This window comes from Phalacrocorax carbo, chromosome 7 (genome assembly GCF_963921805.1).
Source record: "Phalacrocorax carbo chromosome 7, bPhaCar2.1, whole genome shotgun sequence".
Lineage (NCBI taxonomy): Eukaryota > Metazoa > Chordata > Aves > Suliformes > Phalacrocoracidae > Phalacrocorax > Phalacrocorax carbo.
Genome location: NC_087519.1, coordinates 23,084,940 through 23,112,797, shown reverse-complemented (window position 1 = coordinate 23,112,797; position 27,858 = coordinate 23,084,940). Strand labels below are relative to the sequence as shown.

The window sequence follows — 27,858 nt, the reverse complement described above, 5'->3', positions numbered from 1 at the left end:
TCTGATCTCTTCCATTCCTCCAAAGGGTTTCTGAGCTACTCTCATCAAGGAAGCTGGATTCACTTCTTGCTAGCATTTCTTCCCTCTACATTATTAGCTTTTTAAAATATAGCTGCAACGTATTATGCTAGGGGGCTTTCCATAACTGCTTCACTCCTAGTTTGAGCAGCTGTACATGTTCAGTTAATCTTCATCAGAAATTCTGCCAGGACACGTTCTGCAGTTGCAGAGCAATCTTGTTAAATTGGACAACCTCACAGTCTTTCATTATTGTTGGTGACCTGCTGTTAAAATATGCTTCCATAGGTCAGAAAGGACAAATATGTTTGAGTAATCAATAAATTAGTTTTCAATATGAAATGCCTTATGCTGGTAGCCCACTTATTTTTGACTCGGAAGAAGAAAAAAGTTTATTTGATCTTCCAATTTCTTTTGTCTTCCTATCTTTTACTTTGAAGTTAGCAACCACCAGACGTTCATCCCTTCTCAGAGCCGCTCTTACTTGTTCATAAACAAAGATGGTTGGTAGAGCAGTTTTCCTCTACTGCTTCTCCTGGAGCTGCAGCTAGCCAGGCTGTAAGCCTGGATCATCACTACAGGCATTGGGATGTCTCAAAGAATAGCAAGCATGTGCTCAGCTGTCTTGTGGGGTGGGTTTTTTGTTTGTTTGTTTTTTTCCTTTTTTGTGTCAGGAACCCATACGGCAGTTGATACAATATGGGGATGTACATCATCTCTCCTCTTTATTTCTTGGTCTGTTTTAATACTTTGTTATTCCTGGGACTTCTGTCAAAGGTAGCATTTGGCAAACTGGTGTTAGTTATTTCTAAATGTTTGACTTGTCTCTTACTCAATCTTGTGCTGCCAGTCAGAAGTCTACTGCTTTCAGCAGGATTATCTTATCGACACTTGTCTCACTTTTTCATCAAGCTTTTGCGAGAGAAGCTCACGTGGGATTATCATGTCCTGGTTTGCAAAAATTCTTTACACCCAGGCTAAGCAAAATTTCTTAAGAAGTCAGGATCTCTCTGTTTCCATTGATGGCCTGAGTTCAACAGGTACTCTGAGTTTTCTGTGTCCTGGTTCAGGGTCAGAATTGATCTGTAATACTCTGTCAGATTTGATTTACATAAATTTGTGAGGTTTTTCTGACACTTACACGGTTGTGTTCTTATGCTGTTGTATCTCAGTTTGGGCTTCCAGGAATACTAGGTTTTGCAAAGTCTACCACTGGGTACATAAGGGACAACTTTCTGTTAAAAGTTCCTCACAGAATTTATTTTAATGCCAGATAAGACTTCAGAATATCCTGATGTGTTTTACTAGTCCAAACACCCTCTTAAATTTTTGTATATGTGGTTTCTTTGTTTTGTTTTCAATTTGTGGTTCTGTGGCAAAGCTCAGATCCAAGTCTGAGACGGGTGGTGGCAACCTCAGATTTGTGTAATCTGACCCTGGGCTCCAGGGCATGATCAGTTTTGCTCAAACTTCCCCTGTTTAGAAGTTTGTTTTGACAGATGTAATTCTGCTCCTCTTTGCACAATATTTGGTGCAACATTTTGCTTTCTCTCACCATATTTTTCTGTATAGCTTCTCCATACCATAGTGTCTTCAGATAATCAAACTTGGGAGGGGCCTTGGGAGATCTCTAGTTCAATTGCCTGTTCAAAACAGCTCTGAGGTCATACAGGGTTACTCTGTGTGTGTTAATTATATGTGTATAGGTAGATATGCCAATGTGTACCTTACTGATAGGTACAATGACATCCTTTCCTTTTCCTCTGTTAATTCTTATCAGGGGATACCGACACCTTTTTAAATCAGTATATGCCATGTTAATTATGCTGCTGAGTCTGTGTTTAACAAAGTCAGGATTCTAGTTACGTATGGAAATTTCTCATTCTTGTTGCGTATTCCTCATGCTTCTCGCTTTAGATTAGCCAGCAAGGATGTTTGGTAGGTTTTCCTCTCTTCATGTTACAATCCTTCTAAGAATACTCTGTCTCCCCTGACTAGTTGTCTCCTGCCCAGATTTTAGGTCAGGTTGCATTCTCTCCTAATTTGTCTAAGCAAGGCGGGGAAAAATTATTCATGTTCGTGTTTCTCCTTTGTGGGAATGACTAGAAGCATCTGGCCTTATCTTAATTCAGGTAATGCTGGAGTACTGTTCTCCATGAATGTTTTCTAATTATGAAGTCTAATCTATTTGCTAGTGAGATTCATGAAATATGTATTTTAAAATATGTTTCACACCTCTGCCACTCAGACAAATGATGCTGAATAATGTTCAAGCAAAGGAGAAGGAAAGGAGCTACAATAATTTAATGAAGTGACCACAGATGGCTGGATTTATGAATTCTTTAACAGGGTTTGGGTGAGAAGCTGATGTGTGAACAAAATATGCAGCATCTTTTAAGATCTGCTGCTTCACTGAAGGATAACAGATGTAGCTATTTTAACAATAGAGTATCATGTTTCTATACTTCTTTACCTACTTGCATTGCTAAAATCTTCATGCTTCCCAAGAGGCTATTTTAATAAAGTAATAATAGAATTGTGGATTTGTAATAAGTTCAGATTCAGTTAGGCAAACAAGAATGGGGGAAAAATTGGTGTCTTAAAATTATCAGTATTTTGCATAATCATTCAGTCTCTTTGTGTTTGAACAGAATGGTTTAATGCAGAATGATTGGAAGGTGAAAGCTATAGGGTGGCAGAGTTAGTAGATGATACTGCTAAAGTTAGTGTAGACCTGGGTAAGTTATGAGAAACTTGTGTAAGAGTAATTTTGGGCAATAGGATTTTCATAGCTGGTATACAGGAGGTAATGCTTTGGGAAAAACTGTCAGCTGCTCCTGTGTTTTACATTTTCCCTGCTGCAATAGAAATAATCAGGGGAAAAAATGGGGAAGACAATTTGCTGAGTACATTGAGATGCCACAAAAAAGCCTGAAACCAGCTGTGGGAAACAGTTACTTGCATAAACATGTAAAATATGTGTTTTGAGCTATTTAGTGCTTACCCAAAGTATTAAGTTTAATTGCAGCCTGTGGAATAGCAGTAGAGGAGAGTTGGGCACATGTCAAAAATGCTCGCCAAGACTTGATCTGATGGGCTTGTGACCATGTAGTAAGGGTATGTGACCCTGCCATGGGCAGGGAAAAAGTGAATTCCTCTGCAGCCTCCTGTTGCTCTCTTGAGATGACGAAGTTGCTCTCTTGAGATGACGAAGTTGCTCTCTTGAGATGACGAAGTTGCTCTCTTGAGATGACGAAGTTGCTCTCTTGAGATGACGAAGTTGCTCTCTTGAGATGACGAAGTTGCTCTCTTGAGATGACGAAGTTGCTCTCTTGAGATGACGAAGTTGCTCTCTTGAGATGACGAAGTTGCTCTCTTGAGATGACGAAGTTGCTCTCTTGAGATGACGAAGTTGCTCTCTTGAGATGACGAAGTTGCTCTCTTGAGATGACGAAGTTGCTCTCTTGAGATGACGAAGTTGCTCTCTTGAGATGACGAAGTTGCTCTCTTGAGATGACGAAGTTGCTCTCTTGAGATGACGAAGTTGCTCTCTTGAGATGACGAAGTTGCTCTCTTGAGATGACGAAGTTGCTCTCTTGAGATGACGAAGTTGCTCTCTTGAGATGACGAAGTTGCTCTCTTGAGATGACGAAGTTGCTCTCTTGAGATGACGAAGTTGCTCTCTTGAGATGACGAAGTTGCTCTCTTGAGATGACGAAGTTGCTCTCTTGAGATGACGAAGTTGCTCTCTTGAGATGACGAAGTTGCTCTCTTGAGATGACGAAGTTGCTCTCTTGAGATGACGAAGTTGCTCTCTTGAGATGACGAAGTTGCTCTCTTGAGATGACGAAGTTGCTCTCTTGAGATGACGAAGTTGCTCTCTTGAGATGACGAAGTTGCTCTCTTGAGATGACGAAGTTGCTCTCTTGAGATGACGAAGTTGCTCTCTTGAGATGACGAAGTTGCTCTCTTGAGATGACGAAGTTGCTCTCTTGAGATGACGAAGTTGCTCTCTTGAGATGACGAAGTTGCTCTCTTGAGATGACGAAGTTGCTCTCTTGAGATGACGAAGTTGCTCTCTTGAGATGACGAAGTTGCTCTCTTGAGATGACGAAGTTGCTCTCTTGAGATGACGAAGTTGCTCTCTTGAGATGACGAAGTTGCTCTCTTGAGATGACGAAGTTGCTCTCTTGAGATGACGAAGTTGCTCTCTTGAGATGACGAAGTTGCTCTCTTGAGATGACGAAGTTGCTCTCTTGAGATGACGAAGTTGCTCTCTTGAGATGACGAAGTTGCTCTCTTGAGATGACGAAGTTGCTCTCTTGAGATGACGAAGTTGCTCTCTTGAGATGACGAAGTTGCTCTCTTGAGATGACGAAGTTGCTCTCTTGAGATGACGAAGTTGCTCTCTTGAGATGACGAAGTTGCTCTCTTGAGATGACGAAGTTGCTCTCTTGAGATGACGAAGTTGCTCTCTTGAGATGACGAAGTTGCTCTCTTGAGATGACGAAGTTGCTCTCTTGAGATGACGAAGTTGCTCTCTTGAGATGACGAAGTTGCTCTCTTGAGATGACGAAGTTGCTCTCTTGAGATGACGAAGTTGCTCTCTTGAGATGACGAAGTTGCTCTCTTGAGATGACGAAGTTGCTCTCTTGAGATGACGAAGTTGCTCTCTTGAGATGACGAAGTTGCTCTCTTGAGATGACGAAGTTGCTCTCTTGAGATGACGAAGTTGCTCTCTTGAGATGACGAAGTTGCTCTCTTGAGATGACGAAGTTGCTCTCTTGAGATGACGAAGTTGCTCTCTTGAGATGACGAAGTTGCTCTCTTGAGATGACGAAGTTCATTATTGTTGCTTTGCAGTCTTGATTTGGCAAGATTGATGCAGAAGGTTTGCAGGATTCTAAAGCAGATTAAATATGTGTGGTAATAGTGTCCATGTTAAATAAAATTAAGCATTTACAGTGACTGCTGACAGTATTTAAAGCAGAAAGCAAGCATTTACTCTGAACTTAGGTTGTCACATGAGTTATTTAGTAATTGTTGATTATGGAAGTTTTTTCTTTCAGCCTCCTTGAAAATGATTGACACTGACTGTGGCTGCACAGAGACTGCTGAACTAGATTAGCAACTCATTAGTGCAATGAATTCTTCCTCTTCTGGAAAGTACAGGAGATGAAATACTGGCTCCATTGAAGGCAGCAGACTACAGCCAGAACTTTTACCATCTGTGTTTTCCAGGAGCATGGTATTATTGCTCTTCTAGGCACATCTTTGCTTTTTCAAAAATTGAGACAATGGGCCACAAATCTCAGTAATGCTTAGACTGGGAATGCCATCTGAATGGAAAAGATTTGCACTAAGTAGATTGTTCATTCAAATTCCTAGCATTGCTCTGGTCTTTTGATGAGGGGAGAGAGAAAAGTGGAGGAGAAAATAGGAACAGAGTTGCCTCCCCTCCCCCAATTTGCATTGTCCTAGCAGAAAATTTGAAGTTTGTGGTGCATCTAATTCCCATTGTATGCATGTGAGAATTGCACTGTTGCTTATGTGTTCTCCTGCCAATGTTTAGAGAACATTCCAAGTGGAAAATCATCCTTCCTAAATAGAGTTTATTAATCTGTGCTCCTGCTAGATCAGTAGTGTTTTCCTTCAGTGTCCTAAAGTCAATACATAATCTATTTGTTCTGCTACGGGATGATTAATATATGTACAAACATGAAAAAATAATCTTTAATATCAGAGCCCCAAAGTATCATTTATCATTATGTTAATTTAGCAAGAAAAAGGGTAATATCTTCAACTGAATGTCTTGCAACATGTGGGTAAAGAGTGGGTGCTGCATGCTCATTAGAAATGTAACTAATTTTCATTAGATCTTCTTGTGTAGTCTTGTTGATGGATGTGATTGGGAAATGCAAACGATTGAACGTAGAAAGTGCCTATTTTAAAAAAATTTTAACTTTAAAAATAGTTTTAAATGTGTTTATAGTTTAAATAGACTGAATTAGCTTACATGGTAATGCATTTGAAAACGATTTTAGAAAGTTAAGGAAATGCAAGCTTACAAGTTGTTCCATTGATATTTTGAAGAGGAAAAGAGAAACCGTGTAGTGGAAAGGCTCTGGACTAGTAGATGAAAGGGTATTTTCTAGTAGTATACTGCTGCAGGAGGTATGTACTCTGGGACCTGCCTCTGTGTTTATAAACAGGTCTCAGAATTAATAGTTATTAAGGATTATATTTAGAGTGCCTCTTGTAATAAATCATTATTGTTTTGTGGTTGTCTGATGGCTAAAGCAAAAGGGTCCTCCTCCACAATGGAGGCTTTTAAGCAGTGCAAATTGCAAATAATCATAGAAAAAGAGAAAATTGCTCTTTAGAGCAAAATTATAGCTTAGATTAAAATACATATATTTTAAAACTCCACAGAACTATGATCAAATGAAGGTTTTACTAGCATTTAAATGACCTAGAAAATGAACTCTAATTTCACTGCTAGTGAGTAATGAAACCATCCTAAACAAAGCTTATTTAACCTTAATGGAGCATCTGCACACAACAGAATATACAATGCCTGTGTTGTCCAAAAAGTAAATAATATTAGTAAGGGATTTAAATTAAAGCATAGTTGAGCTTTATGTTAGAAATTGCAGGGCGTTAGTCCTTTACGTCCTCACTAGTGCTTTAAGTTGCTGAGATAATGATTGTACAAGTGGTAGTTGTACAGGGTAAAGAGATTGCTATGGTTGAGGCGAAAACAGAAGCCGTGGTGCTCATCTGACAAAAAGAGGAGGTCCAGGACTCCCTTCCAGGCTGATGAAAGAATTGGCTTAATATGCAAGTCTCTTAATAAAGGTTTCTAATGAATTGTGAATTGAGGGGCTAGTACATTCTTCTGGAAGAAAAACTAATGTAGAATGTGTGTCCGAAAAGGCAAGGTATGATAGTAGACCAATTAGTCTGATCCCAACACTGTGCCCTTTTTAAAGGGGTTTTGAAGGCAAGGGTAATTAAGACAGAGGAAAATGGAAAGAAGGCTAAACTGTACATGACTTTTGTCCGTGGTTTGCATCTGAGTTTCCTGATGAAGCAATTGATGTCTTAGAGCACTATAATAGGACGGGCATGCCACAACACAGCGTTTTGATGCGCTGTCCTGTTAGAAATTATTAAAGGTCAAAATGCTAGAAATGTAAATGAGAATATTGAGATTGATAAGCATCTGAGGTAATTACAAAAATTTAATGGATTATATTGAGAGGGAGTTTTTCAGCATGGAAAGATGCCTTGGAGACTAGAGTTTAGAAAGATCATGTTTAACATCCTCATCAGTCATTTTGCTATAAGAACAAAGTATATAACTCATAAATTAGCAGGTGTTACAAATTTGGGAGATCTTGTTGCTCTTGATGTGGCCTTGATGGTCTTATAGGAAGAATTAAATGATGCTAGGAACTGAATAATGGTGAAACTTATTAGCACAGTGTGCAAGGTCATGCAGCTACGGCAATATTCTTGGTATTGTACTAAGTTGGGACATAGTGACCAGCGATTTTATGAGAGAAGGCGGCTGGTTGGTGGATTATAGGATTGACTGTAGCCTGCCAATGTGCAGAGAGCTAATGTGATTGTTAAATCTTTTGGGAAGATCTTTTCATAGATACAGAGAAGCAATTTTGTTATGTTTATGTGGATGTCTGTGATCTTAAATTACAATAGGCATTTCAATTTGTCTGTTGTCACTTTGTTGCCTCTTGTGTCTTTGTCGTCCTGCCAGTGGTGCGTGGTGAGAGAGTAAGAGGTGTTAGATCTGGATTTAAGGAGGAAATTCTCCAATGTGAAGAGAGTTGGGTGGTAGAACAGGTTGCCCAAGAGGTGGTGCAGTCTCCATCCATGGGAATTTTCAAGATCTGACTGAAAAAATGCTGAGTAACTAGCTCTGACCTCGCACCTGACTCTGCTCTGACTAGGTCCCTTCCTGCCCAAATGATTCTGCAATTATGAGTCTTAAAGGTGGACAGGATGGTTAGGGGAATGAGGAAAAGAAACTAAAGATTGTAGCTTCATTAACTAAGCAGAAGGAAAATTGAAAGCATCTATGATTTTTACTCATATGAATACCTTGTAGGGAGTAATGGATAAATATAAAAGATGCAAAATAATACAAAAACAAAGTCAAGATCAAAGGACTAGAATTTGGTTGTAAATACACTGGGAGTAGAAACTAACACTTTCTTCTCAGAGGAATGAAATTGTGGAAGGAGCCTCCAGCTAGAACTCCAAGAGGGGGTAAGTGTGTAATGGTTGGAGATGGACCTGTGCAAGGTTATGGAAGGAATTACTTGACAAAACACAAGTGAGCTGTATGTTAGAAATCTGATATTTTAGAAATCAGTCCAGCTATTCGGAAGGATTTGGAAGATCTCTGGTTAGCCACAACTAGAGAGCAGGTATGCTGCTGCTTCTCATTGCATTAACATTTTTGATCTGTCACATGTTGCCATGTGGTAGATTGTGGATTTCAGTCTTTTACTATAGGTCTTATGTTTAATATAGTGTGTGAAGATGGTGATTTGTGGGTTTGCTCAAATAAATCTCTTCTGTAGTAGGCTTTGATTGCAGAGCACCAGAGGTGGTGCTGTTGGCCTGGATCAGACTTATATTTCTACAGGTGAAATGTATATACAAGTTTTATAAGAAGTATGTATTAAAATTGTACTTACGTGGGTGCTCATAATGAACAGAAAGTTGAGGCACAGGAGGTAGTGAACTCATGCATTCCTTTTCTACCCTTTTACATTGAAGAGCCATGCAGTGTTTTTCATCCATGGGTATTTTGTGTACTTCAACATCAAGTCCCTGGTCTGAGCAGTTGTTCATTATCCCTTTTTAAAGGAAGAATTGCAAGGTGCTGAACTAGGTATTTACAAAATAAATTTTAAAAACCTAGACAAGATTGGTCATATTACTGTTAAATTCTCAGTGCATTCTTCATACATATGTGTTAAGTGAGACTTGTAAAAATATTGGGTTGACCTATCTGGAAATGAGTATTTAAAACAATGTAAAAGAATAATCTTCACAAGAGATAAATGAGAATTTTTCCGATTAGGTCAAACTCTTGAAAAAGGAAGATAACTGGTAAGAGATTTCACCCTTAGGCTTGTTAGAAGTGGAAGAGGTGAGAGCTGACTTAAGCTGTCACAGCTTCTTTCATGTATAATCACGACTATGAAGAGAGCTTGTGTTTGTGTTTTCTGATCTGGGGTCCTGGCTGTGTGCAGTGGCATTGAATTAGAGGTTACAAGACCCTAGTGCTCCCCAGCAGGCTCCATTCTCGTGCTTGAAAAGTTGTACTAGGATGGTTTAATTTGTGCAACCCAGAGTCCCACTTTCCATTTCTTATATTGAAGGCACACAGTGTACTGACTTTAAAGAAAAAATCATAATATGTACTTGAAGCTATGCGCTATTGAGAGGGAAAGGTAAGATGTCAAGAGTACTGACAGGCTGTTTCTATGATAATACTAGTTTTAAGTGCAAGCATAAAAAAAAAAAAAGGGAAACTTACTTTGAGACTGCTACTGCAGTGAGCAAGTTGTGTCCTGCCCTGTGTCTGTGTTGGTTGCACAACCACCTCTGTGCAAGCTGCAAAAGGGTGAGCTGGTAATATAGTTAACCACCATGGAAAATGGAGTGTGAGGAGACTTTTCTTCTTCCTGTCCCATGCTTTGTCCTCTTTCTTCCCCCATACTGTATTCTTTTGCTTTTATTCAACCATTTGCTTACACCAGTAGTGGTGGACAGGGTATTTCTGTTGGAAGATCTGATACTTCCATGTCATGGGAAATTTTTGTGCAAAATACTAGTGGCGGGTTGACCTTGGCTAGCTGCTGGCTGCCCACCCAGCTGCTCTCTCACTCTGCTCCCCAACAGCATGGAGGGGCAGAAGAGAAGAGGTAAAACTTTGTGGGTCAAGACAGGGTGATCAAGCAACAGGCAAAACAACCTTGACTTGGGGAAAATTAATTTCTTGCCAATTAAAATAAAGTTGAGTGGTAGGAAAACAAAGGCAAAAACTAAAACACCTTATCCCGCCCTCTTCCCGTTTCCCAGGCTCAACTTCATGCCTTCATTCCCAGTTCTGCTGTTTCCTGCTCCACCCTGGTCTCCCCAGGGTGGCACCTGGAGCTGCTCTTCCTCTTCTTCTGCTCTGACCTGGCTGTTGCAGGGCTGTTTCTCACACCTTTCCTGGTACAGCAGGTTACCCTTTGGATATGCTTTCACAGAGGTGCTACCAGCTTTGCTGACTGGCTCAGCCCCTCTGTGGGGCCGCTGTGGAAACAGGTGGAACCAGCCCCAACTATGTCCGGCTCGGGAGTATTCAGCCTCCTTTCATGGAGGCCACCCTGTCAGCTCCTCCACTGTCAAAAATGGGACACAGAAACAAATGTCAAGCTGTTCAGTGGACTTTGGGTATTTCTGGAGAACATTTTTACTCAGAAGGTGACACATTTGTTGGGCGGCGCTGCTGGGTCAGTGTGGCAGTGGTACCTTTGTGTTATATTATGGAGAATCTCAGTTCTCAGGTACGCTAACATGAAAAAAATAAATATTTGCCTATGAATAAATGCAGTTTTTACTTTATGTTGCTATATGTAGGGCTTTTTGTAGCTGAAATCTTCAAAGGGAAATTCTGTTTCTGTTGAATTTCAGTGAGATTTGGTTCTTCAACAGCCTCAGGCTCCTTTTCATGGTCTAGTGAAATTACTGTGAAACTAAACCTTTACTTAGACACACCCGGTGACGAAGTTGTAGAAAATAATTTTCAACTTTTTTGTTGAAGTTCTTAACTGCTAAACTTCTAATTTTAAGATAAATACCCTAAGTTGACAAGAATAAAACCCTCATTAGAAGTATTCCTGTAGGCAGTAAATTAAGATGTTGTGTAGACTGCAAACTTGAGAGTTGGAAGGCGTAGGAGAAGCCTTCTCCTCTCCTTGTTACTATCTCCTGAGTGAGTATTAGAGGATATCTGTGTTACAATGCAAGTGAATCAGTGGCTCTTACAGACTGTGGTTCAAACTATTTATTTGATGTACCAGGCAAAGAGACAATCTTGATTTTTGCCACTCCTTAAGTATAACAGCAACACTGGAGAAGTGAGCAGAGGTTACCTGCATGTCTCCTCCCATTTTCGAGGACTCCAAAGACTTCTGTTGTGTTGTCGACATTTGCTTGTTTCTAAAAGTACTTTTCTTGTTAAATCAGTACTTTTATTATTTTATTTGCCCTTCCACCAGCAGCCCTTAGCATAGTGCTATCAAGTGTTAAGATTTTGAGAGAGTTGGAGAGCAACTTAATTTTTTCTTTTAAACTATGTTCATAAATCTTGACTTGGACTTAAAAGCTTTGGTGTCATCTTCAGAATACCTCTTAACTTTTTTATTTTGTATTTGCAGGCATTCCCAGGTTCACCAGTCAGCCAGAATCATCATCTGTCTATAGAGGAAACAGTGCAATCCTTAACTGTGAAGTCAATGTTGACCTTGCACCATTTGTGAGGTGGGAGCAGGATCGTCAGCCACTCTTTCTGGATGATCGTGTATTTAAATTACCAAGTGGGACTCTAATTATTAGCAATGCTACTGATATGGATGGAGGACTGTATCGCTGTATCATTGAAAGTGGTGGGACCCCCAAATACAGTGACGAAGCAGAGCTCAAAATTCTTCCAGGTAGTAATCTGTTTTTCTTTAAAAAAATTAATAATCAGAACACTAGTCAAGTGATTGTGGGGGAGCGGGTAGTACCTAACAAGAATACTGAAAGGGGAACACATAAGAATCTGCTCTGTTGCATTTTTGTATATTTTAAGTGGAGCTAAGTGTAATGTGTGTTGCGGAAGCTAGTGGTTGGGTTTTTTGTTTTGTTTTCAGTGTAGCTTAAAATGAGTGCATGTGGTTAAGCTAAAGGATTTTGTACCTTGGGAAGGCTAACCTGTGTCTTGCAGTTGGGAAACAGAAAAAGCAAAATCAGTTGTCAGTGTCTGAGTTCTCTGCAATGGTTGGAGATCGGCTGGAGACATGCACATAGGTTTTTTTGCCATGTTTAATGGCTTAGCTTTTAAGGACTTTTTGGGAAAGACTTATTTTCAAATGCCACTGGTAATACACTTCCATTTTGATGCGTTACAAAAAGGGAATTAACTGTTTCTTTGAGTATGTATGTGTTGGGGATTTCTGAGTTTTTCAGGCTTGAATCACACGTTTAAAATACTCTTAAAATTTCCAAAAGAAGTTGGTGCTTAGTCCCTTCCTCTTGGGGTGCTTCAGTTGAGGCACTTTCAATTGTCCTAATATTTAAGAAGTTCTGACTGGACCCTTTGGGGAAGTCTCCAGACCCTAGAAAGGGGAGATGATTTTATTTTGAAAGGTTTGGCTATGCCTATTGTCCCAAAATGTTTAGGTGGTTTTATAAGACCAAAAGCCCAGCCCTGATGTAAACTGTTTCCACATTTAGTGTGTTCTGTTTTGAATGACACTTACATGGAGCTGTGTGTCACCAGACGTTCTAGCACAAAGTTTTGAAAATTGACCAAGAGTAAGACAGGAATGTGAATCGTACTTTCCCAAACTAGGGAAACAGGGGCTGTGTCTTGTGTGGATTTTCCTAATTATTTCCAGAACTTCATGCTGTTTCTTCTGAATTAGTCTTCATGTTGGAATTCTGATTCAACTTTCACTGCTTGGAGAACTGCCAGAAAGGGTTGCTAAATTTCCATCTTCGGAGGTTTTCAGGGCTAAGCTGGGCAGTATTGTGGTTGGTCTGACCTAGTGTTAACAACAGAAGGACCTCAAGCAGGTAGTTGCACTAGGCATCTTCAGAGGCCCCTTTCAATAAATAGTTCTGCTTCTCTATGACTATGAAAAATGACTGCGTCACTTTTCTCTTTAAAATGATAAAATATACTTTAAAATACCCCAATTTTACAATTGCAACCTTCCTTCTTTTAAAATTGAGTGTTTGCTAGGCTTTGGAAATAAATCATGCTTAAAATAAGGATTTGTTTCATTAAGTTCTTCAGACTTTCAGAAAAGAAAGGATCAAATCTTTCTCAACTAAGCATACAGTTTTTGAAGAGGAGTGCTTTTGGAAAAGGTACTTAATTATTTCAGTTAGTTTTGCTTTTGTGTTTCTACAGCGCCTCAAATGAATGCTTAAGACTCTTCTGATTTGGGGGAATTGAAGATTTCCTGATAAAATTCCATATTATGTTCCAAATGATTTTGGCTCCAGATATAGTTTACTTCCTTTTGTAATATTTTCCTGAAGGTGATTAAAGATAAGTCTATTCAGGAATACAAATAAAGCTGTTTATTTGCTTGCTCATGAGTCTGAAGGTGTCGATTGAGAAGTTTTGTGAAATCCCTCCTAGCAGGCATTTAAATTTTTTTTTTTAAAAAAAGTGGGATTAAACTGTTGCACAGAAAGCTCTCTTAATCTTGAGTGGCCCCATAATTGATTGTTTGATCTGAGATATATTTGAAAGAAGGATTTGAATTAAGCTGTTCTCCGTCTGTTTTATCCCATTTTTAAATTGATAATGCCTACAGCAGCCCCGCTGCTCTGCTTCTAAATCTTTGAAATACTCCCATCATGCACTTGCATCACACACGTTTGCATCCACGGACAGTGTTCTGCTTTTTCTTACAGTGACCTTCCTTAGAGCATTCAGTCTGACTTTTACCTGCCACCAAGCAAGTAGGAGCATACATTTCTGAGTTCTGCTACTTGACAGCAGGTGCTTTCAAATATAGGAATACAAGGAAAAAAGAGAAATTACTTGATTTTTTTAAATCTAGTTTCCACTAACCTGAAAACTGAAATGATTTTTGTGAGCTTGGAGTATTAATGAGTTCCGTCTCCAGTGAATCATTCTAATACCTCTCCCTAGTGTAGTGATTGCTGGCAATCTGTTACATCCGCTTTTTGCAACTTGGCTTGCTCCGTATGCCACTCCAGGACACTCTCACTGCGTTGCCCGCCTGTTCACACATGGTCTTATTTCTGGAGCAAGCAGACTAGTTCCCTCTAACAGGGACCGTAGGCAGAGCTGCTGTGAGCTCTGTGTGGGCCTGAGACAGATGGTGTGATCCAGGATTGTGCTAAGTTTGGCTCCCTCTGCCCAGAACAATTCTGAAACATCACTTCCATCAGGCCTGATTCTCTTGAATGGCAACCTCATCATGTTATACCTTGGAGCATGTGCATGCCCTTAGCATAGTGCTGTAAGCGCTCGGTTATTTTCAGCACTTTGACCTGAAGAACGCCAAAACCAACAACTTCCATAAGTTCCTGCAAGTGTTGCATAGGTCCCAGGTGAGATGGGGCCGAATACTGTGCACGATAGGTACAGAACGGGCTCCAGTGAGCAAAAGCAGTGTAGGTACAGAATAGTCTGTCCCCCTTGAAGGGGCCAAAAAGAGCGTGTCCGATTCTGGAGCTTGCTTGTCATCAGACTTGTAAGTGCACATCTAAGTATTGAGAATACAGCAATTCATGCAGCATGAACGCTGCGTTTCTCAAGCAGTTGGCAAAAGGGTTATGATAACCAACCCAGCAGAAATGCTGTAGTGGGCGCGTAGGAGCTCATTTTCTCTAGTTACGGCACATGCTGAAGTTACTGCAGAGACAAAGGGTATGAACTACATCTTCTGTCCAGGTGTTACTGAGGCCCTTTTATGAATTTGTTACCGCTGTGGTTAAAATTGATTCTAGAAACTTTATCCTAAGGCTACATTTTGAGTAGTGGATATTTTTAGGAAAGCAGAAAAATAGCCTTTTGTCCTGAATATTTATTTGTGGTAGTTCAGTTCAGAGGAGATTGCTGGACAGCCTTTAATGGGAGGTATGTTTTCAATTCTCGCAGTTAAAGTGGCATTTTCCTGTAGTGAAAGACTGAGTAAATAGGCACTTTACTTGTGCTTATTCTTAAGGGGGGGAAAGAAACTCCTTTCCTGCACAATTCAAGGCAAAGCCAAAACTAATTCAGAGGATTCACCATTTCCATAAGGATGGAAAACCATGGTGGATTTATTGTTTTACTATAAATCTACTTCAGCGTGCAAATTATCTAATTATTTTATTTCTCTTAGGATTGACTCTTTACTGCAGCAATTTCATTTTCTAGTGCGTAAAAGCACTTTCTCAGGCAGCTACCTGATGAAGTCAGGTGATTGCCCAAGGTTGGCTGGACAAAGTCAAACCTACACCTTTCTTTACTAAACCTCTGCTAGCTGATCAAAGTTACAGTTTCAGGGCTGTAGCTATTAGCTGAAATTGTTTCCTAGGGGGTTTGAGGAGTCAGATCCCAGCAGTGGCAAATCAGTTTGCCTGTCTGGAGGAAACAGTCAAGAGCCGTTCAAGTGGGAGGCTGCAAGAGTCTCTCACAGAAAACTATTTAGGTAGGTAAGATGGCCATTCAATCCTGTGAAGATGCAGGAAAGAAAATAGGTGTTTTAATTGTTCTTTTTAATGATTATAATCTGATCCTGCATCTGGTACAACTTTGTCATTTACAAAATATTTGCAGATCCAGAGGTGCCACAGAACTTGATGTTTATGAGGCAGCCCTCTTCGCTTACTAAAGTTACTGGGCAAAGTGCAGTTTTTCCATGTGTTGCTGTGGGATTTCCAACTCCATATATCAGGTGGACAAGAAATGAAGAAGAGCTTATCACAGAAGGGTGAGTAACGGCTAACATATATTTTTATATAACAGTAGGAACTCAGAGTTACAATTTTAGATGAGAGCACAATTTGCGTTCTACTTAATTTTAAACCAGGAGAACAGAAGCTAGTTTTCAAATGCTGCAGGGCTTCTAGACTGAGTGTTATGACAAGTAAGGCAGTTCATGAGACTTGTGGAACAAGCTCATTGTGTATTTTCTGCAGACTTCTGAAACCAAGAAACGTTATTTGAGGCTGGAAGCTTGTTAAGAACATATTACTTTCAGATTGCCACTGGTGTAGAAGAAGCAATTAAGGGAATAAGGACACTGCAGAAAAGCGAAGACTGTTTCATGTTGGCATATTCTATGTGTGAAGCTCTGTATTCGTGTTACTCTTTTCTGCAGTGAAGTTGTCCAGTATGTGTCTAAATGTTCCATGAGAACTTACGGATATAAGTGGAATTTCATAATTTCTCATTAAAACAGAATATTAAAATGTTAGGTGTGATTTAAAGAAGTTGTGGCCTTTCAGGAATGCATCAAGTGAAAACTACTCTATTGTATTTTGTCATTACTGGTGTATTCGTTCAAAATAAGATGGTAAAAAATATGTATGAAAAAGCAGAACAAATCTTGTCAAGAAAAGCTATCTTTTTGTCCATCTAATGAACATACTTGCTAGAACAAGGAAATTACAAACAGATACTTGAAAGTTCACAGCATCCCTCAAAGTCAGTGGTGAGATTAATGTAGGAACAAGTTAATTGTGAAACAATGAGGGGTAAAGTTCTATGGTGGCATGGCTGATAGAGAAAGCAGCTAAAGGAATATGCAAGTCTTTCTGCAGTACCAGCGACAGTAATATCTCTCTTTGTGACAACTCTTAAATTAAAAAAATCCAGGGGCTCGTAATTTGAACTGTCTTTGTCTGGAAAATGCAAGCTTCTGTGGGTAGTGAGTAACAGTTTTAATACCACTGAGAAATTGTGGTGATGTCAATCTGATGGCACAAGATTTAGATTCATCTTTTGTAAGTAAAAGAAATCATTCACCTACGAAGGTTGGTGCAGACTCATTAGAATTGCACAATCAAATGTGATTAAGTGTCAGAATAAATGTGCCTGGTAAGATGTTAATTTGTTTTTCTTCTATGTAAAATGATGTCATGTCATACCTTTATAAATTTTTGCTCCCCCCCGGCTACGTCGCATTCAGTGCACAAGGATGTTAAAGCTCATTAACTAAAGAGCTCTCATTTTTATTTATTTCTAATTTTTTATATAAGGCTGGAATTTTCAAATCCTGCTCTTAATACAGTGCTGTCAATTCCTTTATGAGCTTTTCTATGCAGGTTGTCATGATAACTTCTGGGGTCTTCCCAAATATATTTATATTTTCAAAATTCAGAGTGAGAATTATTGGAGAGCTGATGCATAACATCAGTGAACTTATTTGATCTTTATGTGCACAATTTGAACCACATATGACCTGATACTTCAGAACGTTTAGCATTAGTTATTAGCATTATGTCTCTGTTACAGGAACGGATTCCAGTTGACTTTCGCTGCAAGTACAAATGGTGCTGTGAACTGTGTGTCAAGTTGTCAGTACAGGCAGTCAGAATAGTGCTTCCTCTGTGCTGGCACCAGCTCTTTGCTTGAAGTCACTTTTTCTTGAGCATCTTTCCATTATCACATGGACACTGTGTGGTGAGGCAGGAGCCACAAGGCTGTCAGGTTTCCCAAACACAGTTTTACTAAATGTTTTCTACTCCTGCAGCAAAGGAGCTATGCATATTCTCTGCCAAACCCAAGGAAAGCCTCTTGCCAAACTGAAAGCTGCAGGTGCCCATAAGTTCTTGGAATCCACTGCTTGTCTTATCCTCTGGATATGTATTCACTAAGGAGGATAGTTGAAAAGATGAAGAGATATTCCTCTTCCATTTGAAATAGAATGGAAAGAACCTCAAAGGAAGGCTCAAAGAAAGAACCAAAAAGGAGTAAACAAGGGATTTGAACAATGAAAATTTTATTTCTTTTGACTTACTGTTAGTTACAGAACCTTTCTTGTGTGGCTGAAGATGAGTGAATAAAGTTATCTTGCTGAAGAAACTGATTTCTAAAAATTTTGCTTTGTGGTGTGGTTTTTTTTTTCCTTACCTACCTTAAAAGTAAACTCTATAATGAACACACTGTAAAGGAGAAAATTTGGGGGCTTTTCACTCTGTAGTCAGTAAGCTTCCTTCATTGGTTGTTGAACTGGTCAAACTGTGCCAAAACTCTTAAGTCTGCTACTCATGACTATGGCTTCATGGAGAAGAGATTCAAACAGCAGACAACAAAAAGTTCTTAAACTCCATTTAACTCGGCAGCTGGTGTATGATTCTTTTGAATAGAATAACTGGAAAACCTCTAGAACTAAAAATTAAGATTCTTTGTTGGAGTAAAGCCTGCAGTTAGACTGCTGCAAAACAGGTACCTTAGCTTGTTATGTGTGGTCTGTTAATCTAATTACAAATCAAATCACATTTAATCTGTTTTAATATCCCCTTTTGGTATAGAAGTAAGGCTTTTCTTTTGAGCATAGCTTTTCTTTATCCCAAGAAACAACGGATTCTTTTCTTCTGGACAGGCTTTAATGTACCTTCTACCTGGGAAAAGGTTTTAAATCTTGGGTTTTGTCTATATACACACACTACAGACATTAATGTACATATATACGTATGTATATAATTATATATTGATACATGGTCTGTGTATATGCGTATGTATGGGGTTAGGAAACAAAACTTGGATAGCAAAGTTAGGTATGTCCCTAATTTTTACTCCTTGTTAAATGGTTTAAGCACACAACTTTCTTCTTACTTTTGTCTTTTTAACGGTCGTAATTAATCTAATAAAAAATTTAATTTTTTCTGTAAGCTGTATTGCTAAGGAGAATATGTATAGGAACCTGTGTTAGTAGGAAAATAGGCTTTTTTTAAGGATTAGGAACGGTGGGATTTTGGAATTAAATATTTGTTATAAGACCTGAAAAAAAACAGGTTTTCAATTTTGATGGAGTATTTGTCAAAGACTGCAGTAAGGTTTATGTTAACGGATAAATATGAGTAAACTGGAATGATGGCAGTCTTGGCACTTGTTCAAACAAGCAGCCTGTAGTGTAATATATTGTGAAATTAGTTTGCTGTGATAAAATATTTTCCAAACTAATTTGAGTGAAAGAGAAAGGAAGCTTTGAGTGTTGAGTGAGAAACCGGTGAAGCTAATGTGATGCTAAAAATTTCCATTGTAGTAAAACTGTTACAACTTCAAGGAATCCTTTCAGAACTTGTTAACTTCAAGATTTTAAATAAAGGTGACAGACTGCTGACTTTCTGGTTCCTCATAAAGAAGTCCCTCAGCCCATGAAATAGCCAGGTTCTGCTCAGGACTTGGGGAAGTCTCAGTGCTCAGAAGCTGAAGGCTAAAAGGCTCTTTGGAGGAAGGGTGTCTGTGAGCTTGTGCCATCTGTCTGCCCTTCTCTGGGCATTGCTGTCTGGCTTTGGTCTGCTCCTTTGACCTTTCTTACTGTAGTCAAGACTTCAGAGAGAAAAAGAATCACAAGTTGAAAATTGCACCTGATAACCTGTCACTGGGAAAAACATTTGACTTGTGATTAAAGCTTTTCATTGAATTGGCTTACTAGTCAAGCCAATAATCTTCATGGGACGTAATAATTTTCTCAAAACTACGTTGTTGGAAAAGAAAGGAAAAGGCTAAACCCTATTCTAGGCTGCTATTTATGGTGCTGGTGCTTGTAGCTCCAAACTAGAGCTTCAAAATATGAAGCGAGCCTCTAGACTCAGACCAAAGCAGAAGAAATAAACCCATTGTATGTATTTGTGTTTTTGTAATCTTGTGATATAGATTGTACTGCTCATAGTTCTTTAGTTTAGGATTGACACTATGATTGCATACCCACCCTATCATACAGGTGGTTCAGCAATGTGTATATGCATTGTACTTTTTCAGCTGGGTTTCCTCCATAAACTCAGTAAGTAATGCAGGTTGAATAGTTTTTCAGATTTTGCCAACTTGAGCCTTTCATAATTCCTTTTTTATCTTTTTATCTTTTAATGTCATGTCTGGCTAAGGATCCTGCTGCATGATTGTGTGTGTGTTAGCAAATGCAGGAGTAGTTTTATGGTTTAGATGATTCTGAAATGGAAAAAGTGAAGTTTCAGGTGAGGTGGTTGCCAAGATGGCTTTTCAGAGCCTGGGAGACAGGTGCTGAGTTTTAAATGTTTGAAAGATGATGTTCTGCTTTGAAAGCTTTCCAGTATGTGCTCAAACAGCATGTATTGTGTAACTTGATTTATATTTGGACATTTATATGGAAGAAAATACAAATGCTTGTACTGCAAGAGTCCTTTAAAAAGTTACAATAAACGAGTCAATCTGAAAATGAACAGTTGAAAAGACCCTAAACAATAACATGTTTTAAGACTGTTGAAGTACAGCCTAGTCTTCAGTGCTGTTGGGCTGTTCAATTTAGGAAAACTTTATTTCATTGAAAAATGACTACAGAAAACTATACCGTGGTTGTATGGTTAATCATTTCCTCAAGTGAGATTACAAAGCTGAGGTTGCACGAGTGGCATTAATTTTATGCTGTTGTTGTATGCGTTCAAATGAAGTCTTTAATTGTGTGATCGCATACAAATTCCGATGCGGGCGTTTTTCCTTAATACTTTGCACAAATATGTGATATTTTAAATTATTACATATTATTGTTTGCCAGGCGCTCAGAGCGATTTGTATTAAGTGAATTATACTTGCCTAACTCAGTAAAGGTTAAACAAAGCAGAGTAATTACGGAGATTTTTCTGGTAGTATATTTCACAAAATAATCTAATTTACAGTCTAATTTTATCTGCTGTACTTTACTAACACTGCAAATAGACTATAAGATGTTTTGGGATTACTAATTTAAAAGAAGGAAAAAAAAAGCTCAAACCTCAGGGTATAACCAGCAGTTTGAATACAGTAAACTACTAAAGGCTCACTGTGTTTTTTGATAATGAACATAAAAAGAGCGTGTGATTTAAGTATCCAAAGTAGCTCAAGTAATTGTATATTATGAGTGTGTAACAGAGGGCAGTATGGAATGCATGTAAAAGGCTTGAATTTCATTTTGCTGTACTCTGACATTTGAATGATCAATCTTTGTTGTTTTTAATGACACTTTAAATTATGTTATCACTTTTATACTAAGCTGATTCTTTGTCTCCAGTGCCTGAAATCTGATTGCTTCACTCTTTTGTGGAAATGCTTCATTGTTCTTATAAAATTAAGTTGGTTTTACTTCATTACAAAAGCTATTTTGCTTTAAGCCTAGAATTATCCCATAGCTAATGCATACAGAAGGAATCGCCAAGAAGTCTGGCAGATTGTTTTATTCCATGTTTTTAACAGAGGTGAACTTGGATATTGTATTGCAAAACTCTGGACTCAACTCTAGGTTTTACTGAGGAAAATAATAAAAGATAATAGAAGTATAGCTGACAACTTAGATGGCTGAAAACTATATTACCTTGTTTCTTGACAAAAAAGGGAATTCCTGTAAATACTATTATGTTGCAAATAGTTTGTGAGATCCTATATGACAAACTTCTGTTGCCTAATATGACATGGTCTAGTAATTTTTTAAAAATTGTTTTAGTAACATACTAATTGCTGGTTAGTAACGTCATAGTCTGCTGCCTCACCATGCACGTGTTACTTCGCTTTTCCAGAGGCTGGGTATGGGAAAATGAGCGTCATAAGGCACGTGTTGCTTTTAGATGGATAACAATGGAAGTTGGTGGATATCCAGAAGAAGGCACTATATGTCATCATAATTACACTAGGATTCTGTATAACCTTTTGTCGTGCCTTTGCAATTGTGTTAGTCTCAGCTTCTTGCATTCAGTCAGTTCTTTCTGCACAGCTTTCCTTCCTGTTCCATGTCCTGACTATTGCTGGTAGCTCTAGCACATTTACCAATTGGCTCAATTTCTTTCTGCTTTGACTGTAGCCATCAGCAGATTATATGCTACGGAGCTTAACTTGCCACGAATGCTAGAACAAATAATCAAGGAAGCTGTTTTACATAATAATAAGATACAAAACTGCATGTATGGATGTGTCAAAGTCCAGACTTGTCTTAGTAATTTATTTTTCTTTAGGCTTGGCTTTAGTTCAGCCTTAACATGTCTAACATGCGATTCTCACAAATAAGTTTCAGTGATACTGTTTCTGTTCACCTTGATGACGTTTGGAAAGCTCTTTGTGTTGGTGGACTGTCAATGTCCAGATACAAAGAGGTTCAAGAACTGGGAAGAGCATTGTTTTCTTGGATCTTTTTATATAGTCTTAGAACTTCTTTAGATGGTCAGATTTGCCGTGGAGGTGGTGTAGTCTTGAGACTTCAAGGTTCAATTTCTTTGTGTTAACTTCAACAGACTTGTGCGGTTTAAATATAATCAATTTACCTGGATAGAATACAGGTAAATACAATACAAAAAAAAAAGTGGGAGAAGAGGGGAAAGAAGTGATACAGTTTTGGCAGCTCTTGTTAACATACCCTTTGTACAGATTTTTCTTGCTCGAGATAGGAGGCGGGTCATCCGTCACTATCTTTGATTACTGCTAATGCTCCCTTTTTTTATTCTACATAGTAATTTTTCATCTGATGCATGATATCAGGCTTCTGCCTTTTTTTGGCTGCCATGACAATAAAATAAATATAAAGTAATCCAGGATGTATTTTGTCATCTTACTTTCTGTTCTTGAACCACTGTCAAGCTGTTCCAAAGCAGAGTTTAATGACCAACTTCCTTCTGCTTTCCTCTTAGCTAGAACCTGTTTGCAGTGCTGTCCACATACTCCTCTACTATTTATTCAGGCATTCCCCTTTTTAAAACTCCTAATAAGTTTTTTTCAAACTTTCTATTATATTCACTGAAATTCCCTACACTTCTTGGGAAACTAACTTTTTGTAGTCTTCCTGTTACTAAATCATGGAAACAGGATGCCTTTCTTTAGGGTATAGCTGCATAGGACATGTAACTGGATGATTTTAAGACTGGTTTCTTCCACTTAATTCCCATAATGATTTTATTTGCTCTGCTTTTAAATGTATTGAATCAGAAATTTGATCAACAATTGTAGTAGTATCATAAATCAATATTAATATAGCAATTAGGTGAGTCAAAAGTCTTTGTGTCCTAACAATTTACCTTTCCAAGCAGGTAAGACCATTGGTTATACTAACAGAATTCTAGTAAAATTTCAAATGGAGAAAGCAATTGGGTTGATTTTAGTACATTGGCCACTCTACAGAGACCAAGAAAGTTAATTGTTTTAATATGCTATTCAGTTACCATTTTGAAAGAATTCAACACATTCCTGCCCACTAAGCCATTGGTTGATAACGCCAGAAAGGAAGCCATGAGGTAGACTTTTTTCCCTCTCCAAAAAAGAGAAATAAGAATGGTCCTGGATCAGCATCCAGTCATGATTTGTCTTAGCTTGGGGTTTTTAGTAATCTTACTGGAGTTTTATTATGGACACTTGGAGTGATGAAGAAACTTGGAAAGCTCTTGTACAAATTTGTATCACATAAAGGGGAACGGTGTTTGCAATTGGAGAAGAGTGCTGACGGTACTACATGTAGCATAAAAAGGAGATGGCTTATAAGGGACGAATTATAAGGGCCGCCCCCACCCCCCCAAATCAGCGGGAGAAAATTCTATACAGAAACTTTGTCATCTTGTTTACTTTGTCTTTTGAAAAATTTTTAACCTATATCTTATTCTGAAATCTTACCTCTTACTGAAATGGCTATCTTAAAAAAATTGAATTACTACACATTATACAGTGTACATTGCTGTTCCTTATGTTGTACAGGTATAAGTCTGGCATGTTATAGTTCACTTAACTTTTCAAGCAATAAGTCATTCTGGCTGTATCCACAAAATAGGATTTTTATTATATGGTTGTGTTATTTCATTTTTCTTGAGTTTTAGCTGCTATTGTCTAAATACCTTGGATTTCATTTCATTGAGCAGAACTGAAGCTGGAAGTGCAAAAAGATGAGCTACTCGTGTGGAATTGGTATAGTTGAACTTAATTTTTAAATGTGAAGCTGAAGTATAGAATTTGACCATCTAGTTAAAAATTCATCTCTAGCATGGCTCCTTGTGAATGGCACCCAGGAATATCATATGTAAACACTTCTTCATTTTATGTAGACGCTTCAGGCAGAGAGCTTTTGTGTGCTTCTCTGGTAACACTTTATTTAATTTGTCCAGTAAATCGCCCATATGTCCTGTCTTGCACAGCTATGACAGATTTCTTCTGCTTGCGGGAGGCAGTCTGGAGATCAGTGATGTTACAGAGGAGGACGTTGGGATGTACACCTGCATAGCAGATAACAGAAATGAGACAATTGAGGCTCAAGCAGAACTTGCAGTTCAAGGTAGGTCAAATATTTAATTTTAAGAGAGAATGGATCTCCAGGTGACTTTTCGTAAGGGTTTTACTGTGCAGTGAGTTAAAGACCTTGTTGTGTTTTGTGCCCTGTTTTAAAAAAGAAAACAAGCCCTCACAACCCACCCCTCTCAACTCTGTTACATTGTGTTATGTGTTACTTTTTCTTATTCAAATAGCTTATAATTTTGTAAATATTCAAAGGAGGAATTTGCTTAGGTAGTAAATCCTGAGCATGGCTGAAAGCTGCTGTATATACTCCTATAATATTAAATGTGGTACTTTTCTAAAGGAGGACAAAGGTCACTGTGTTGCTAATCACATCTGAAAGTTGACTGATAGTACTACTACTTAAGTCTTCCTTGAAAAAGACATGTATGGACTACTTTTCATAATCCTTAAATATACTGGTGTTTTCAAGGAGCTTGACAGAAGATAAAAGCTGAGACAGTTATTTAGTAGTACCCTGATTTTATTTTGTGTATAGCTGTCTTACTCTTGAAAGCAATTTTTATTAGAAACAGCACTGAAACGTTGATAACATTGATTTTAAAAACAACATCATTATGTAACTTGTGCAAATAAGGTAGACTTGTTAATGAGCAGGGAAAAAAGGTAAAAATTTGGCTTCTTCAACTTTCTTACATTTCATGAGGAAATCTTTTTTTTTTTATTAATTGGATCTTCATATTGGTTTGAAATTCTTCAGCTAGAATTTACTGGCATGTAAGAGTGTTTCATATATACAATGTCCTTGTAAGAGCTTAACTGACTTGTTTTAAAATGGATTGTGGTACTAGAAAGTTTGTCTTGAAAGTATGTCTGAAGGGATATATTTAATCACCGATCAACCCTTAAGGAAGGTTTATCTATAGATGAAACCTTTGTGACAAAAAAAAAGTATTGTTTTACATTGAGTTAACTCTTCTAACAGCATGAAATGTTATGTAAAGGCAAGTTAGCAGAGGAGTTCTCTGTAAACACCAGGTGTGAAAGTTTGAAATTTTAGTGCTCAAGGCTTTTATATTTAAGGTGATATATTTTCTGTGTCGTGCCTGGAACTTCAGAAATACGGCTGTGTTTCTGGTAGAGAAGAGCTGGAGAAGGTCAGCTGGAGATTGGAAAAAAAATACTGAGAATGGACAAAAAGTTTTCAAAGAAAGTTGATCATTGAGCTGCTCAGTATTGAACAGTTAGTTCTCCCTCATTAGGAAAGTGCAGTATGAAAGAAGGCTTATATTAGCATCCATAACATTTCTGCATTATGTCACAGCCATATTTAACCATGGCTGTGTAAAACCGAACATTAACAAGGTGCAGAATTTGTTTCCAAACATATCGGGGGAATATTCTTCTGAGAGTATGTTGTCAGTACTCACTCTGCACTGTTACCTGCTACCTGTAACTTAAGCTTCACCTTGCATTTTAGTCCCCACCGGTCTTGGGACTAGCTTTCCAAGCACGTCATTTGCCTTCTGTAGATTACAGAAGCATTTTAGCTAACTCTGCCCTCCTTTAGAAGTTGAGGAAGAATATCCAACAAATGCATTGTCTGTGAGGCCTGATCAAATGCAATATTGCTCTACTTTGACTTGAGGCATTTTGAAAGCTGACAAATTCTAGTCATGCAGAGAAACCCTCCACATTTTTCTTACCTTGTTTCTTGAGCCAAAAGAATAAAGGTAGGTGCTGGGTCTTTTTAAATACTTACATGCTTGATGCTTCATAGTACTTTATGATAGTTTTATGCAACTCAGTGTGCTGTGTTTAATTCAGTCCCAACTTATAAAATTTACAGAATCGCTATGAGACTTTGAGTGTTGTGAGCAATGGCACAAAATAATATTAAGGATATGATGCAATTAAGCTAAGAAAGTAATAAGTAAGACTCAGATTATAGCCTTCATGTAGGATGTACAGCTGGGTCACTTGGGGGATGACAGTGACTTTGAGATCACCCTTTGCTCCTTATCTAAACCAACATAAGGGATTTCTTTATTTCGTGGTAAAGACTTAAAATATATTCTGCCAGTTCTTTTGTGCTGATTTTTTCTTATATGCCTGGTGCAAAAAAAAATAATGCTTGAGTAGTAAAATATATTAAAGGTTATAAGGATTATACACAATGCATTTTGGAAAGTTACATTTCTGATTTTATTACTTCTAATCTCAATTCTACTTTTCTTTGAGAGGCCACTGTAGACAGTAATTGTATGTCTGCATTATTATAATTTGGTGAAGGGCTGAATAGTTTGAGTAAGTGTTACCTGATTACTGTATCATTTTCTTCTGGACTAGAAAAATTGTAGTCTCTTCCCACCTAATAACTGCATGATTTTTGCTTAATTTAAGGTACTTCTGTCATTCTTAGAAATTAGTCTGGCAGAAGTCCATACAAGAAATCAATTTTTGGGGTGTTTAATTCCCTTGTCTAATGTATTTTTCTGCATCTCCTTCTTGAAGCACCTGGGGTTTTTGTTTGGAGATTTCAGTTAGCATGCTGGAGGATGTACTGAGGCAGTCAGTCCTTTTTCCTTCTTTTAACATATCACGATGGCAAGTCAGTGAGACATTTGTAAATATCGACTGTGGGTAAGATGGCATTGTTTGACAGTGTTAGGACAGTTAAAGTGAAATGGCGTTCCTGTTGATGCCTCTTAACAGAGATTTCCCTGCAGTGCGCAGTGTATGGATTGACTGAAATTTGCAGGTAGTTGGAAACAGTTGTAAGCTTAAATTGTGCATAGAATAAAAAGAAGGCTCATTAAATGTTACTTTGCTCCAAGACCAGCTTTTCTATATTCTTTAACAAGGATATAAAAACCTGGAAGCGAATATGCTTTCTCTTTGATGTGGCACCAGTGGCAGCAAGCTGCCATGGATCCTCTGCGTTGGACTGATTACCTGAATACCCATTCTTTCATGGCAGCAAGGATGAAATTGCTGACCTTGATCAGTAAAGGGTAGGGTACCACGAAGTGTCCCGCATCAAGGTGCCTGCTGCACTTGGCTGGTGAGAAATAGGTACATCTTGCTGTGATGCTTGTGTATTCGCATAAGGTAACTGGAAGGTAGTTGAAGATGGCTTGTTTCCAACTGCATAAGAGTACATGAAACCATCAGCCTGGGGAGTTCTTATTTTCTGTTAAATTTGGCACCATTTTGAATTCAGATAAATGTTACCTTAAACTAATTGACTGCACTCCAGTCCTTTTGGTGACACTTCAGGATATCATCTGTTTCACATACCTGGAGGTAGCCTGTTGAACAGGCTACCCTGTGTCATTTAAATAAAAAAAGAAAGAGAAGCTTTCTATTGCCCCAGTGTTTGGTTTAAAACAATTATTTGATTTAGCTCCCCTACATATATCACAGAAGGATTGAATCTGGAAAAATGGCTTTAACTAGAAAAGAGTACTCAACTAGAAAGGTACTTCAGGGTCCAGAAGCATGTTCTGCAAAGTCGTTTCCTTGATCACTTTGTGTACAACATGTGTCCGGGAGCTGGAGTTGTGAGATTTTAATTTTATTCAGAGGATGATGGAAATTTAATGGGATGTTTTAGTGAAGGCTGTTCTAATAATGTGCAA

The 27,858-nt window shown here is 38.3% G+C and overlaps 1 protein-coding gene across 1 annotated transcript in view; it reads left to right on the top strand.

The window, feature by feature from the left end:
- The window catches only part of NEO1 (neogenin 1), a 209,046-nt gene that overhangs the window by 76,838 nt on the left and 104,350 nt on the right, over positions 1-27,858 (top strand). The window contains exons 3-5 of the mRNA XM_064455827.1: positions 11,484-11,759; positions 15,617-15,770; positions 24,121-24,257. Coding sequence (XP_064311897.1) covers positions 11,484-11,759; positions 15,617-15,770; positions 24,121-24,257 — 567 coding nt within the window. The remainder of the gene's footprint in view (positions 1-11,483; positions 11,760-15,616; positions 15,771-24,120; positions 24,258-27,858) is intronic.